At 45.8% G+C, this 16135-nt stretch overlaps 1 protein-coding gene across 2 annotated transcripts in view; it reads left to right on the forward strand.

Moving 5' to 3' along the window:
- The first annotated feature begins 847 nt into the window (after nt 1-847).
- LOC102688318 (transmembrane serine protease 6) overlaps nt 848-16135 on the forward strand; it is a 29038-nt gene continuing 13750 nt past the window's right edge. Inside the window, exons 1-7 of one of the 2 annotated variants that reach the window (XM_015359608.2) lie at nt 848-1275; nt 9218-9347; nt 11470-11612; nt 12442-12509; nt 13172-13350; nt 14214-14255; nt 15594-15798. In XM_015359608.2, coding sequence (XP_015215094.2) covers nt 1186-1275; nt 9218-9347; nt 11470-11612; nt 12442-12509; nt 13172-13350; nt 14214-14255; nt 15594-15798 — 857 coding nt within the window. In that variant the 5' untranslated portion in view covers nt 848-1185. The remainder of the gene's footprint in view (nt 1276-9217; nt 9348-11469; nt 11613-12441; nt 12510-13171; nt 13351-14213; nt 14256-15593; nt 15799-16135) is intronic. The other variant, XM_069196301.1, reaches the window with a different exon arrangement.

Below are 16135 nucleotides of genomic sequence, written 5' to 3' on the forward strand. Positions count from 1 at the left end.
CTTATGTGTTTCATATACATCGTTTTACATGTGGAGGATGAGAAGGGTACTTTTATGTACCCTTGGATACGACAAGGGTACATAAGAGAGGAGCAGTAATGAACACAAACCACTAATGTGGCGCTTGTCAAAAGAGCTCTAGAGTCTGCAACCTTATAGAGACCTGTGGCACATTGTATACTGGCCCTCTGAAAGCTATTCATAGAGACGCAAAACCGATTTGAAGAACTGCTTGGCGACCTAGTTTTTGTTTCGGGTCTCGAAAATCGTGTTGTCAACTGTAAGTGCTGTTGAAGTTACTAGACGCGAAATTTTGCAATCTGACCGAGAAACTTAATTCCTTAATCATCTCTGTGCAGGTCGGCTTCAGTTTGTAGGAGGTTGATATTGTCCGGTTGCCTGGGAAGAGGATATCTTGTGTTAGCAGGGATTTACGACGGGATTTTAAATATGAGTATTGATATGCAATGTCAAGGTGACGAGTGCAGTGTTTTGTTTTTTTATTTTTCATCACAGAAAAGAATGGCGCAAAGTTACAGTTATTTGGAAGAGTATAATTCATACAGTTAACTAGTTTAACGGTTTACTTAACTCGTGCAGCCATCTGAAGTCGAATCGTATGTTTTTGCACAAAGATAAACATTAGTCAATTAGCTCTGTTGTGCGATAAGATTAGTCTGGGATTAATTTCCATTGAAGTGGTTCTATTTGATAAGACATGGGCATTAGGACCCAGATGAGTGATCGAAGGCGTTGTCTCCTCACCTACACCTGCCCAAAATAAACTGGACTTGTGCCAGTGGAGGATGAGTGTGACACAGGTATTTACTAAACGATCCACAGCTACTTTCTCTCTCCCTATTTAAATATTTTATTTCTGCTGAAATATCTAACCGGATTTTTACAACCATCTCGTTCCGCGGCACAGTGGGTTAAGATAATGCTACCAGGTTGTTTAAACTGACATGGTGTAGAATATTGATCCGCAGAGACCTTTGCCTTTCCAAATAGATTTTGTTCTGAGCCAGGAGTCTGGTCAGAACTTTGCCTTTTTTTTCCCCCGTGCTGTTAAACGGCGCCGTTTACCTTGATGAAAACAATCTCAGACAAGATGTGAAGACAAACACCTATGTTTCCAAATCAAGTGTAATCGAGTGGAGCACACAAATCAAAGCAAGTAGCGTTATGGCTTTGGAAAACGGATTAAAACATTTGAGTGCTTCTGATGTAGGCCTACAGAGGGAGGACGTTTCAACGAAGGACGACGAGAAGCAGGCAAGTTATTTAACGTGAATGTCGTATTTGATTATAACTTTAAAGATATTGACTTCATCTGAAGTTCAAGTATTTTATTGTCTGCTTATCCATATAAAGAAGAAAGCAATTAACTTTCAATCAAGATCAAATAGCAACGCAACTACGAGCTCCTGATTGCTCGAGTTTTGCGTTTCCTGCTTAGAGAATCGAGGGTGATAAGGGGGCAGATTTTCACTGTGGGTAAAAGCGCTCTTTATTCTACTGTGGAGCGAAAAATCTGCTAGTTATGCAAGTAACGCGACAGCAGGATGCACAAAACGGAGGAGCCACCAACAACAACCCGCGCGTGGTTTCGGAGCAGGTGCCGAGTTGCGATACTCGCTCTGCCTGCCCAGGAGACATCAAATGTTTCTACCAAGTGTCCAGTTGCTCGTTCCGACGTGTCCGAATTTTGTCTTGGCAGTGGTTTCTTCGCGCAATCGAATATTCGGTACTGTCGCAGTTTTAGAAGCAGGCAGACAGCCTATCTCTGCGAGTGCCACAGCCAATATGAACAAGACGCAATCCCGACAAGATGAAAAGCCCTAAGAAAAAAGAATACTTCTGAAATGCCAGTAGAGATATTTCTCAGCCAACAGTGCACCAGAAAATCTTCTAAGGTTATTGTTCTGGCGAAAGAGGGATTACAGTATGTTGAATATTGTTATTTTTTTATTTGGGTGATGAATTTCACTGAGGGGCTTGGATTTAAATACCCTCTACGTTAAGATATAGTGTCTAATTATAATATGCTTTAAGGTGGCAAAATGTAATCTGCTATATACCTCATCAGAGAGTTGTATTTTGGATAGGGGTTGAGGCAATCATGCTTACTGCAATAACCAATGTGTTATGTACTGTATACAAGAGCACCATAAATTGAATGAATGTGTTAAGTTATACATGGAAATGAAGTGCACTAATTCATGCACTACTTGTGATTACAAAATTCATATCATGTAGATAAATGGGCTCTTATTCCTGCTACTGGAGACCCACACACCTGCTGGTTTTGATTCCAGTGGAGCTTGAAGGGGGAAACTGCACTCCCAGTTTCTCAGACTGGTTATTAAATGTCAGTAACAAGATAAATGAATTGATGTTTTTTTTAATAAAAACAATTAAAAAATCATTTTACACATTTCAAATTAAGCACCGAATCGGGAACATTGTGGAAGTACTGTAAGTCACCATTATTGTGCTGTCCGTGTTCGGAAAACCGTCTTTGAGAACGCAGACGGAGAGATTAGTGTGGTCGTGGCCGTCAGAGGTGAAATGAGAAACAATGGGCTTGGAGAGATCTTTAATCTTCACAGCCCTGACGTGTTCTCTGAAGCGGTCTCCGAGTCTCCTTCCTGTTTCACCAATGTAGATGGCTGGGCATTTACTGCAAGAGATACAGTAAATAAGGTTGCTGGAGGTACAAGATGCTGTCTGGGTGATCCGGAATTGTCCTGAGGGGCCTTGAATGAGTGTGGTGGTGGCTGTGTACTTGCAGGTGATACAGCGAGCTCTGTTGCAAGGGAAAGTGCCTGGTGTGGATGGTTGTTGAGGGCGGTCAAGGGAGCTGTGAACAAGGAGGTTACGCAGATTAGGTGGTCGGCGATATGAGATGATAGGGCGATCAGAAAAGAGGGCCCCAATGGAGGGATCATCCTGTAGGATGGAAAAATTCTGGTTAATGGTCCTGGGGATAGGAAGTGTGTTAGGGTGGTAAGGAAGCACCAAGGGAATGCGGTTGTTACGGCGGGAGTTCCTGATCGGGTTGATGGTCCGGGGGGTGTTTTTGGCTCGGGCAAGGGCCCTGTCAATCACACTGCTGGGATATCCTCTGTTGATAAAAAATGAGTACATTTCGAGGGCTTGGTTCTCGAAGTCGATGTCGTCGCTGCATAGTCTTCGTAACCTAAGGAACTGTGAAAAAGGAAGAGAGTTTTTAGTGTGGTTGGGGTGAAATGAGCTGTACAGGAGGTAGCTGTGTGAATCCGTGGGTTTGTAATAAACTGAAGTGGAAAGTCGGGGGTAGTTGATAGACAAGTGGATGTCTAGAAACGGAAGAGTGGTGGAAGATATGTGAACTGTATATTTGAGGGACGGGTGGAAGTTGGTGAAATGGTGCAGGAAGAACTCGAGCTGATCGTTGGAGCATGTGGCGGCACCGACGCAATCATCAATATATCGTTTGTAGAGGTCAGGGACATAGCCAGTGTAGGAGGCGAAGAAGCGTTCTTCTACCCAGCCGACAAAAATGTTGGCATAGCTGGGTCCCATTCTGGTGCCCATAGCAACTCCACTGACCTGTTGGTAAAAAAGATTATTGAAAGAGAATGCGTTCAGTGTGAGGACCAATTCTGCAAGGCATCTAGACATCCACTTGTCTATCAACTACCCCCGACTTTCCACTTCAGTTTATTACAAACCCACGGATTCACACAGCTACCTCCTGTACAGCTCATTTCACCCCAACCACACTAAAAACTCTCTTCCTTTTTCACAGTTCCTTAGGTTACGAAGACTATGCAGCGACGACATCGACTTCGAGAACCAAGCCCTCGAAATGTACTCATTTTTTATCAACAGAGGATATCCCAGCAGTGTGATTGACAGGGCCCTTGCCCGAGCCAAAAACACCCCCCGGACCATCAACCCGATCAGGAACTCCCGCCGTAACAACCGCATTCCCTTGGTGCTTCCTTACCACCCTAACACACTTCCTATCCCCAGGACCATTAACCAGAATTTTTCCATCCTACAGGATGATCCCTCCATTGGGGCCCTCTTTTCTGATCGCCCTATCATCTCATATCGCCGACCACCTAATCTGCGTAACCTCCTTGTTCACAGCTCCCTTGACCGCCCTCAACAACCATCCACACCAGGCACTTTCCCTTGCAACAGAGCTCGCTGTATCACCTGCAAGTACACAGCCACCACCACACTCATTCAAGGCCCCTCAGGACAATTCCGGATCACCCAGACAGCATCTTGTACCTCCAGCAACCTTATTTACTGTATCTCTTGCAGTAAATGCCCAGCCATCTACATTGGTGAAACAGGAAGGAGACTCGGAGACCGCTTCAGAGAACACGTCAGGGCTGTGAAGATTAAAGATCTCTCCAAGCCCATTGTTTCTCATTTCACCTCTGACGGCCACGACCACACTAATCTCTCCGTCTGCGTTCTCAAAGACGGTTTTCCGAACTCATACATCAGAAAGACCACCGAAACTAAAATTATTCTGCAGTTAGGATCACACATTCTCCCTTCCCTTAACGACAGATTACTGTTCTTTTAAATTTTCTCCATTCATTGGAAGTTTCATTTCACACCTCTCTGCACCCATTCTGACTTCACACCTCTTGATTGGCCTCTCTTTCTGTCCCCTGCTCCCGCCTCTCACTCCTCCTCCCTCCCAACCTTTGTTCTCCAGCTACTTTACCTTTGCCTACTGCCCTGTCTCTCTCACACCTGAAGAAGGCTCCACGGCCGAAACGTTGTGTTCTCTTTCTTCTTTTTTTCAGCATGGAATAAACCTATTACTTGTTCCTTTGCAGCCTACGCATGCTGACGCAGCTACCCACCTGAACTACTACCGCCTACAGCTGCTGCGACCCACTATGCCTTCCTCCAAATCTTTTTCTAGATCTCTTCGTCATACCTTCTCTTCCTCCCTGGGCCACTTGCCCGCTTCTCTCACTAAACCAGCATTCCGTCTCTTCACAGCTATCTGTTCCAAGACCAGGCTTTCTAACCACCTTCTATTCCTTTACAGATGTCGTCGACACAATATCATCCCTAAAGGATTTCGCCTTAAATTTAATACCTTTTCTTTTGACTCTGATAACACCCAGAGTAACACTCAGAGACTTCTAAAACAATTTTCTAGGAAACTAATGCTCTCTACCATTTTCTCCCTCAAAAAACAGATTATCCTTTCTGACAACAACATCAAAGAGGCTAAGGAATTTCTACGGCTGACAGCTCCACACCATCTTCCCTTCATAACTAACCTCATTAGATCTCTCAACTCTAAACTCTACCAGTTTCTCACTACAGAGAAGGACAAAAAACTCAGTCATCTTCTACAGAAGAAAACCATCAACACCCCGGACACCCTCACCAACCCTAACCTTGTTGTCACCATACCTTCTGACCTTTCGCTTTCACAGGACGAGCGATCCCTCCTCAGCAAAGGGCTCAGTTTTGTACCAGTTCCCAGGAAGCTGGACATCCCCCAGACCAATGTCGACCTTAACCGCTTTTACCGCAGGATCCGTCTCAGAGCACATTTTGCCGACAATTCCTCTTCACAGGCAGCTGATAACAACCCGGTTATTGATGTCATTAACAACATTAATCCCAAACAGAGCTGTTGGACTCCCTCCTCTGGCCGTTTTCCACCAGTTGATTATTTCATTAACCAATGCACTAATCAAGCTCCCAAGACACTCTCTATACCCAGTAAACATAGGTCTAACCTCACCCAAGGAGAAAATCAGGCGCTCCAGTCTCTCCGCAACAGGGATGATATCGTCATCAAACCAGCGGACAAAGGAGGTGCTGTTGTGGTGTGGCGTAAGGATCTATATATCTTTGAAGCCTCTAGACAACTAACTGACACTTCTGCCTACCTCCCTCTCCAACAGGACCCTACCACTGACTACCAAAAGGAAGTGGTATCCACCATTTCCCTTCTTATCAGCAGTAACGAGCTCCCCCAGGAGGCGAACCGGCTCATCATGGAACATCCACAGGTATCTCAATTTTACCTCCTCCCCAAAATCCACAAACCGGACACCCCTGGACGCCCCATCGTATCAGCATGTAACTGTCCAACTACTTACATCTCAGCCTTTCTCGACAGCCTCATGAGACCGCTGGTTGAAGATCTTCCCTCATACATCAAAGACACCAACCACGCGCTCCAACTTTTCAATGATTTCCAATTTCAGGGTACCGAATGCCACATTTTTACCATGGACATCACATCTCTGTACACCGTCATTCCCCATAATGACGGCCTTACAGCACTCAAGCACACGCTGGACAAACGCACAGTGCTTGATCCACCCACCCACACCCTGGTACGCCTTGCAGAATTGGTCCTCACACTGAACGCATTCTCTTTCAATAATCTTTTTTACCAACAGGTCAGTGGAGTTGCTATGGGCACCAGAATGGGACCCAGCTATGCCAACATTTTTGTCGGCTGGGTAGAAGAACGCTTCTTCGCCTCCTACACTGGCTATGTCCCTGACCTCTACAAACGATATATTGATGATTGCGTCGGTGCCGCCACATGCTCCAACGATCAGCTCGAGTTCTTCCTGCACCATTTCACCAACTTCCACCCGTCCCTCAAATATACAGTTCACATATCTTCCACCACTCTTCCGTTTCTAGACATCCACTTGTCTATCAACTACCCCCGACTTTCCACTTCAGTTTATTACAAACCCACGGATTCACACAGCTACCTCCTGTACAGCTCATTTCACCCCAACCACACTAAAAACTCTCTTCCTTTTTCACAGTTCCTTAGGTTACGAAGACTATGCAGCGATGACATCGACTTCGAGAACCAAGCCCTCGAAATGTACTCATTTTTTATCAACAGAGGATATCCCAGCAGTGTGATTGACAGGGCCCTTGCCCGAGCCAAAAACACCCCCCGGACCATCAACCCGATCAGGAACTCCCGCCGTAACAACCGCATTCCCTTGGTGCTTCCTTACCACCCTAACACACTTCCTATCCCCAGGACCATTAACCAGAATTTTTCCATCCTACAGGATGATCCCTCCATTGGGGCCCTCTTTTCTGATCGCCCTATCATCTCATATCGCCGACCACCTAATCTGCGTAACCTCCTTGTTCACAGCTCCCTTGACCGCCCTCAACAACCATCCACACCAGGCACTTTCCCTTGCAACAGAGCTCGCTGTATCACCTGCAAGTACACAGCCACCACCACACTCATTCAAGGCCCCTCAGGACAATTCCGGATCACCCAGACAGCATCTTGTACCTCCAGCAACCTTATTTACTGTATCTCTTGCAGTAAATGCCCAGCCATCTACATTGGTGAAACAGGAAGGAGACTCGGAGACCGCTTCAGAGAACACGTCAGGGCTGTGAAGATTAAAGATCTCTCCAAGCCCATTGTTTCTCATTTCACCTCTGACGGCCACGACCACACTAATCTCTCCGTCTGCGTTCTCAAAGACGGTTTTCCGAACTCATACATCAGAAAGACCACCGAAACTAAAATTATTCTGCAGTTAGGATCACACATTCTCCCTTCCCTTAACGACAGATTACTGTTCTTTTAAATTTTCTCCATTCATTGGAAGTTTCATTTCACACCTCTCTGCACCCATTCTGACTTCACACCTCTTGATTGGCCTCTCTTTCTGTCCCCTGCTCCCGCCTCTCACTCCTCCTCCCTCCCAACCTTTGTTCTCCAGCTACTTTACCTTTGCCTACTGCCCTGTCTCTCTCACACCTGAAGAAGGCTCCACGGCCGAAACGTTGTGTTCTCTTTCTTCTTTTTTTCAGCATGGAATAAACCTATTACTTGTTCCTTTGCAGCCTACGCATGCTGACGCAGCTACCCACCTGAATTATTGTGCTGTGCTGTGAAGCAGCCCTTCCTGCTCACTAGTCCCTGTATTGACAAATCTAATGTGATGTATGAGCGAGTAAGTACAGGTTGTGCAGCAGACATTTCACTACACAAATGTTCCAATGTGATCTGCCTGCAGAGAAAACGAGTAGTATTTATTGGTGGAAAGGTCTCGAAATCGAGAGCAATATTTCTACTGGATTAAAAGAAGCATTCACAAGCCTGCTTGCTTACATCACCCGAGGTTTTGTTGCCTCGTTCTGAATCACAGAACGTGGCTCTGTGCATACTAGGAAATTTGATTCATTTTGTGCTGTAACTTGGAGGTTTTACAAGTTACTGTGTGCATTTTACTCTTGCTGTGGTTGGAAATGCACTCATGAATGCCGATTCTTTCTAACCCCCAAAAATTAGTGATGCAGTTTCCCCTTAATTACCTAATTGGATTAACCCATTTCTTCATTGGCATATTTTTCAACTTTGTTTCTCCTTGGGCAGTGCGGTAGTTAATAGGTGCCCCCCCCACCCACAACATGTTTAAGACCTGAGAACAGGTGAACGTTCAAATGAATCCTGTTATGAAGACAATGGGATGTTCACTTGTGCAACTGGGAACTGGCACAGGCCAGCAGGTGTGTGTGTTTGTGATATAGAGGCGCAAGGCAATATTGGGGACCTCTGTATGCAATGCAATATTGGAACGAAAGCAGAGCAGCACTTCTCAAGACCAAGGGAGGAAATCTGAGCACCCTGCTGAAGGTGGGGAGAAACTGTGACGCAGGCAGGGAATCCCGACGGGAACTGTTCAGCCAATGCATTATTTCACCCATAATGCAACACATGTTGGCGACTCGGCACACAGAGCCATATTTTAATTAGCGGAAAAGGTTGCAGGATGAGCTGCGTGCCGGCTTCCTCCAAGCGAGTAAGCGATGGTAATCGAGCAGTACTAATGAAGTTGTTTACCTCCTGCAGAGCCAGAAAGGCCTCGTCACTGAAGTCCTGCGATCATACCTGCGGCTGATCACAGTAGGCCCGAAGTCAAGCTGTCCGTTTTTGAGAAATGTCAATGCTTTCTGGCAAGACGGCTGATGTCAAAGGAGGGGGGGTCCTTAAATTGTTGCGGGGTGGGGTGCTCTAGCAACTTGATTCGCACATCAGCCCTCGGCCAGTGCTCCTCGAAGGAAGTTCCCAAGCGGCCTTTTGGAAAAGGATGAGAGTGATCTGGCTTCTTAGGGTGCCAACGCCCGAGGCGGTTTTTGCGTTAAACTGTAACTCTTGGCGTTTTCACCACAGGCACAGCCTCCCGGAACGACCCCTCCGTGTCCGAAGAAGAAGGGGCCCTCCAAGCTGTTAATCGCGGCTCTGCTCGTTGTCGCCGCCCTGCTGGTAACTGGGGCCGGACTTCTAGTGTGGTACTTCTTTGGTAAGCTGGAGGGCAGCTGTCGTGTTGGACGCAGGCTTCTCTCCGTCTGCGTAGTCTTTCTTTCTGTGTCTCGCTGTCGTCTGGAAAGGCTGAGAGATGGGGGGGGGAAATGGCCACTCGCCATGCTGTCTACAGACAAACCCGCTGTGGTTAAATACCGCTGACCTCTCTCCTCCTGTGTGCCCAGCTCATGCAGGGCTCCCTCTCCTCTCCGTCACCTTCCAATATCCAGATCCTTCCTTTCCCCCCATTTTCTTCTAAGCACACGATTTAAAACTCACTGATTTGAAAACGGGGGTGAAGATTTCATGTGGTAAACCTGGGCGAAGGGTTAATTTTTTTTTTTTGCCCTGAGCCGAGCTGAATCCGGTTGCAATTGAGCTCTTCTGCTTTTCCCCACTCTCTCATGAAAGGTGTTGATTTGGAAACGCCACCAGCTGTTCTTGTGCGATACGAACGCTGCTTATTTCTAGCAAGGGCTTTGGAAATGGAACCTTTCTGGGACACAGGTTGGAAGGGGCTAGGTGGGGGAGGGGGGTTCCCACTGGATCGGATGCCTGGAGTCTTTTTTTGTTTGTTTTTTTGTTTTTTTTAAGAAGCATAGGAGGATACAAATGAGAGAAGGCATTTGGGCTCATCTTGTTTGTTTGGTTGCTGGTAACGAAGAGATCAGAGGATATCATCCCGCTGTTTCTGGACACAATGGTGGAACCTTGTGTCTCGGGCCTGGTTTCCTTCCGGAGTGTTACGGTGGAGCGCTCCCCATCCTGAGAGCGTCACCTGTTCCCGGTTGCCTGGGAACGACTCACCTGAGGCCTGGGCTGCTCCGTGGGCTGCCTCCTTGGCACACAGGCCCGGGAGGCTTTCCGATGGAACTCATTGGCAGCTTCCAGAAAGATGTTTTCATACACAGTAGGATCTCGACATTCGCAAGGGTTCAGTGCAGAGAACCAGAGCGAATAGCCAAACTCGCACATAACCATCCCATCACATAACATACTACAGTTTATAGTGTGTATGGTTTAAAGACATAAGAAACCCTCCCTTTACATGATAATTAAAGTACTAATGCATTGGCTTTAAGTTAATTTAAATTACATTAATTAACCGAAAGAAATATAAACAATTGTTTTTTGAAGTTACAGTATCGATGTCTATATCTTGATATTTCATCAAGATATGCACGTGACGTCTATACTGTACATAAACATCTAAGGACATGGGCAAGTATTGACAATTCAGTCTCCAAATAGGAAATTTGGAGAATGGGGGGAAAAATGGCTTAAATCAATGGAATTAAGAATTCAAGGTTGCATATATATATATATCACTCAAGAACTGTGGTCGTGTTTCCTATATTGGTGTGATAAAATGAGTTTTATCTGTATTGGGTCAACAAAGGCCATTTTCACATGCTTTAAAGGACCACCATTGAGTGGCAGTACATAAAAGCAGAGCTTATTTAAATAGAATGAGCTGAGCTAGTAACAGATCCTGTTAACACAAAACATAGTCTGGGTAAAGCAAAACACAAAAAAAGACCAGTAAATCAACTGCTAGTTTTGCTGGTCTTCCGATTTGGAAAATCTCCAGTCTCTGATTTTACGTCTGAAGTGTAAAGGGACGTAGCCTGACTTAATCCTTCTCTTGGGCGGCAGTTTCGACTGCAGTATTGTTGAGCGCGCATGAATAGACGATTCTCTTTTTTTTTTTTTGACGTGACCGCAGAGCCGCCGTCTCTGTTGGGGAAGGCACGCGGTATGTTTAACAACATTTCCGGTTTTAAAGTCTCAGAGGATTGTGGGGAGGGATGTCAGCTGGTAGCCTTGCGGTGCAAGGCCCCATTGCCATAGCAACCTCTAGGCCTCTCTGGAGGTTCCTGCCTGTGGGGCCCTCCTTTTCTCTTTTGGTTTTATTGTTTTTGTTTAGCATTTAGTGCTGGAAACTTTTTGTGGTGAATATCTTGGCCTAGGACTCCCTATCCTGCGTCGCCAGCGTTTTGTTTCATGGCCGAGTGCTTGACTACTGTAAGCGATGACAGCGGGGTGAAACGAACACTTTGGGAGCACGCAAAGCTCGGGGTCAAAGAACGCTGTCCTAAGGGTCGTGTCCCGCTGTTCAGATTACAGGGTGAGACTGCAGGAGCCCCGCGCGTCGCACCACTACACGGCCGCGATCGCCATCCTCAATCGCAACTTCTCTTCGGAGCTGGCCCGCCACTCCTCCGCCATCTTTAGAGCCGAAGCCGGCGGGGTCCAGGACATGGTAGGTCCGCGTGCGGCCGGCGGCCGTCTGAAACTGGTGTTGTAACAGAACGAATAAGGTTCTTGATCCCGAGATGAAGTAAAACAGATGAGTTTATTGCATGCAAGGAACAATAAAGCCGAAGTCTTGTTTCCCGCAAGAAACAACAAAACCGAAGTATTGTTCACCGTACTGGTACAAACTTTTGGGTTATATAGTGTCTTCTTCTCCGTCACTTCTTCTTGACGTCACTCGGTCTGATGGTAAAGAGGGGGGTTCATGGTATTTGGCCAGTTTACGATGTTCTGGACAAATGGTCAGTTTAAGATTACACCCAGGGGGGTTCCTAGCTTACATCTGCACTCCTTATCAGTTAACCCCCTTTCCTGCCATAAACCCCAGCTTGTGACTTAGAAGTCTAAACCCCCTACAGAAAGGATTAAATTCAAACCCCCGTCTTCACATCTTTCTTCACTGGGTTCACAGTCGAAGCTGATCGCTTTCCACTTCCTAAGCAGCTCCCTCTGCTCTCACGGGGAGGTGCGTCAGCCTGCGCAGGCTGCACAGGAACAGGCGAAGGTCTCTTCCCCCGCTGAAGGGAAAAGAGAGAGCATGTTTCGGCTGTGGAGTCTTCTCCCTGAATCCTTCAGGTGTCAGGCATGAAGGAGGCTCCACAGCTGAAACAGTCGTCTCTTTTCTTTTCAGCACCGAATAAACCTTCACCTGTTCTCTTTCTGTCCATTCTTCCTGTAGCCTCAGGGTTCTTTCAAGCGAATATCTCGTCATTATGGAGCCCGAGGTCATAGAGTGATTCTCCCCTTGTTGTTGTTGTTGTTTCGGTCTGTGTCAGGTGGAGAAGCTGGTGAAATCCTCTGATCTTTCCTGGTACTACAATTCAACCACTGTCTTCGCCTTTGGGTAAGTGGTGTGAATGTGTATTTACTCCCACTCTGTGTGGATGAAGTCTTATTTTCACCTTCAGTGGGAAACCTTAATGTAAACTTATACAAGCACCATGAATCGGTTAACTTTTTCATTTGTGAGGGCTGTGTCTCACTCAGGCCAAACAGTTTTTTGGGGACAAAATGGGTTACAATTTGAGACTTCAAAATTGCCTGTTTTGGTTTAGTTTAGTTTTGGTTTTAGTTGCGAGTTTGCCTGAACAGTCGGTTTGCAGGCATAACGGTTTCAGATTTGTTTTTGCTCCGAAAGTGTGATTTGAATCTATCTTAATGAGGGAGATGAAGACAAATCCCCTGTAAACAAGACATTTTTCCCCATGGCTTGGAGCAACACATCCAAAAGTTTATATAAACGGCAGGAGAACTTTAAAAGGACAACTGATTGGCCTGTTTCACTTTCTCATTTGTTAGAATTCTATCAGGACTGTTCCCAAATACTCCCTGTAACTCTCTGTCACGAGGCTTGAGTGATATGTCCCAAACACCCACATTGCCCTCTACCAGGTCCCTGTGCTATTTAACATTTGCAGTTCTTGGTGACTTGAAAGGAATTTAAAAGAGGTCCTGAGGGCAGCTGTATTAATAGGAACCATTTTGTGACGCAGTGTTGTTCCACAGGGAAGGGAGTGTGGTGGCGCACTTCTGGCTGACTCTGTCTGTGCCGGTGAGCCAGAGTGAGAAGGTGACAGTCAGCCGGGTCAACAACAGTCTGTATGAGGCCCTAAGAGCCAGCGGGACAGAGACTGTTGCCAGACAAGGGGACTACCTTCTCCGCCTCTCCTCACTGGATATAACTGGTGGGAATCTTCTCCGTCGCTGGCCCGGCGTCCTTTAACCTTCACTGAGCTACTGTAGGAAGCATCCTAAAGACCTTTTTTAACATTGGGGAAAATTGTGTAGATATGAGAGTGTCAGGACAGATTTTCAGGAGGCCGTATTTTAGAATCCGGGGTTTGGAATGTTGGAGTTCGGTTCAGGGAAGAAGATAGAAGGGCATAAGATGATGTAACACCCCTCCCTGCCCTGACCACCATCTAACCTGTTTGTGCTTTCAATGAGACATACATTCAAGGCCAGGTTATACGTACTGTACTACAGCCTGCTGTAGCTGTTGCTTCATAGTTCAACACCTGATCTCTAGAATAAACTTTGCTGGTACAATCTGCCTTACTTGAGAATCCACCTGAATGTGATATGAAGAAGAATATTTGAGTAGTTTCTCCCTTTTCCCACTTATCTGCTGTGAAGTGGGGCTGCTGGTGCAGATTATCTACTGTGTGTGTATTATCTGCTCCGTGGTGGATGAAGTGGGTCCCTTTCTGTATCTGAAGTACTTGAGGGATCCTACCAGAATAACAAGCAAGCAGTTATTGCTGCTTGAAATCAAAGTTGATGCTGGAAAAATGACTACTCCAATTTACCACTTATTCATCTTGCATAGGAGTTCAAGATGTAGGAAGTTGCTCAAAAGCTCTTGAAGAAACAGTTAAGCTAAATGTTAACTGTTAATTTGATGTCTGTCTTAAAATAGCTCAGCACCTGGTGTTTGGTTATATTGGAGACTGTAGATTAAAAACCAGAGAGGAATCAAGCTGCTGCATAAGATTTTTTTCCTTGTTGATTTTCTATAACCTTTTCTTTTTATTTTTTTTGTGTGCAGAAAGTGAATCCAAAGTTATAGATGTCTTCAAAGCTACTTTTGGTAGGTTTTTTCTTTTCTTTTAATTTCATTTTCTCCATTTCTCCATTTCATTTTGTTTAAGGCGCAGTGATCCAGCCTCAAAATGCATCCTGTTTGTGTAGTTCAGATCATGACTTCTAGTCGTTTGTATCCACCACTGATCATTTTAAAACTCCAAAGGACTGTCTGCCAAGGCGTCTCTCTTCTGGAAAAAAACACAGCGACTGGTAGTACTCTCAGGTTTATTTCACTTTTCCTACTACTGAGCATAAAGGAATCCACTGGTTTGATGCTGATGAGAGCTTTCGAGATTCTGCCTACTTGCATTGTACGTCCTCAGCGCTCAAGAATGGAACACCTCTGTTCCATTGCCCTACCTTGTGTATGACGTTCCCCTTTAAACTACCAACCTTCAGATGGCTCTAAACTCTCATTAGCACTTCTGTTTTCTGTGCTCGAGAGGATCTGTGTGTCGCTTTCATGTTAAGGGTGCCCTTCTGATAACTACGAGACCTACACCTTAGTTGGACATGTTTTCCCCCACAGTGTGCGTGATATGAAAATTGGGGTGATGCGATATTTGGCCACTTCTGTATTGGGAGATGAAATAATAATAATAATAAACTTTATTTTATATAGCGCCTTTAAAGCCGGCTTCTCAAAGCGCTTTACAGGATGACAATAACAATAAATAAGAAGACTACAACAATAAATAAGATTTCACAAGATAGGACACAATTATAATTACAACAATACAACAATAACAATAGAGGAGACCGTGGAAGGTGGTATTAAGAAGAGCAGAGGGGTGAAGAATGGAACCAGTTAAGTAAAGGCTTTTCTGAAGAAGAAGGTTTTGAGTCTGGATTTGAAGGAGTTTAGAGAAGGTTCCAGAGCTTGGGGGCATAGCAGGAGAAGGCCCTGTCGCCCATACAATGTAGACAGGCTTGGGGGACAGTAAGGAGGGCAGAATTTGAAGAGTGGAGGTTGCAAGGTGGGGAGTAGGGCAGTAAAAGTTCAGACAGGTATTGAGGTGCCAAGCCATGTAAAGCCTTATACTGTAGGTGAGCATGAGGATTTTAAAGTCTACGCGGAATGTGACCGGAAGCCAGTGCAAGGACTCCAGGATAGGAGTAATGTGAACACTTGCACTAGACCTGGTCAGGATTCTGGCTGCTGAATTTTGGACATACTGCAGCTTGTTCAGAGTAGATTTAGATACCACAGGGAGTAGAGTATTGCAGTAGTCAATTCGAGAGAATACAAATATGTTGATCAGCTTAATAATAATAACGTTCCTTTCACCAGGGTTTTTTTTTTCCTGTAGTGTTATAAAGTACACTTTTCCCCCTGGCCTAGGCTGCTATAGGTATGACTCAGTGGGTACTGAAGACTTCCAAGCCCTCAGAAGCCCAGACTCCCAGCATCCTTCCTGCCTGTGGCACATCCACGTCCCCCCCGGCCACCAGGTGGAGCTGCGCCTGGAGTGGGCTCTCCCTGAGTGTCGGGACCGCCTGGCCGTGTACGACTCCATCGCCCCCTCCGACTCCCAGCTCATCACCTCGTGAGTCTGCGCCCGTTAGTTTAAGAGAATCGCACTTCGCCACTCTTTTTCCTTCACTGAATCCCGAAACCTAAATCTTGTGGCCAGCCCTGCAAGTTTCAGCAAGTCCTATATTAAAGAAAGTTTTGTAAGTTTGACAGCGCTCAAGAGGTCTGAAATTTCTATTTGTGATGTATTTGTTCTTCATAGTGCAAGTCGAAGGCTGCTTTTCAAACTATAAAACAGAGTGGACTTTTGTTAGCAAGTGACTAATCCAGCAACCCTACCAAGGCATTTTTTAAAATCGTTGATGTGGGTAGAAGCCAGCACTGCGGTCAGTCTGATTCCCTCTCCGTGT

Source organism: Lepisosteus oculatus, chromosome 12 (genome assembly GCF_040954835.1).
Source record: "Lepisosteus oculatus isolate fLepOcu1 chromosome 12, fLepOcu1.hap2, whole genome shotgun sequence".
Taxonomy (NCBI): domain Eukaryota; kingdom Metazoa; phylum Chordata; class Actinopteri; order Semionotiformes; family Lepisosteidae; genus Lepisosteus; species Lepisosteus oculatus.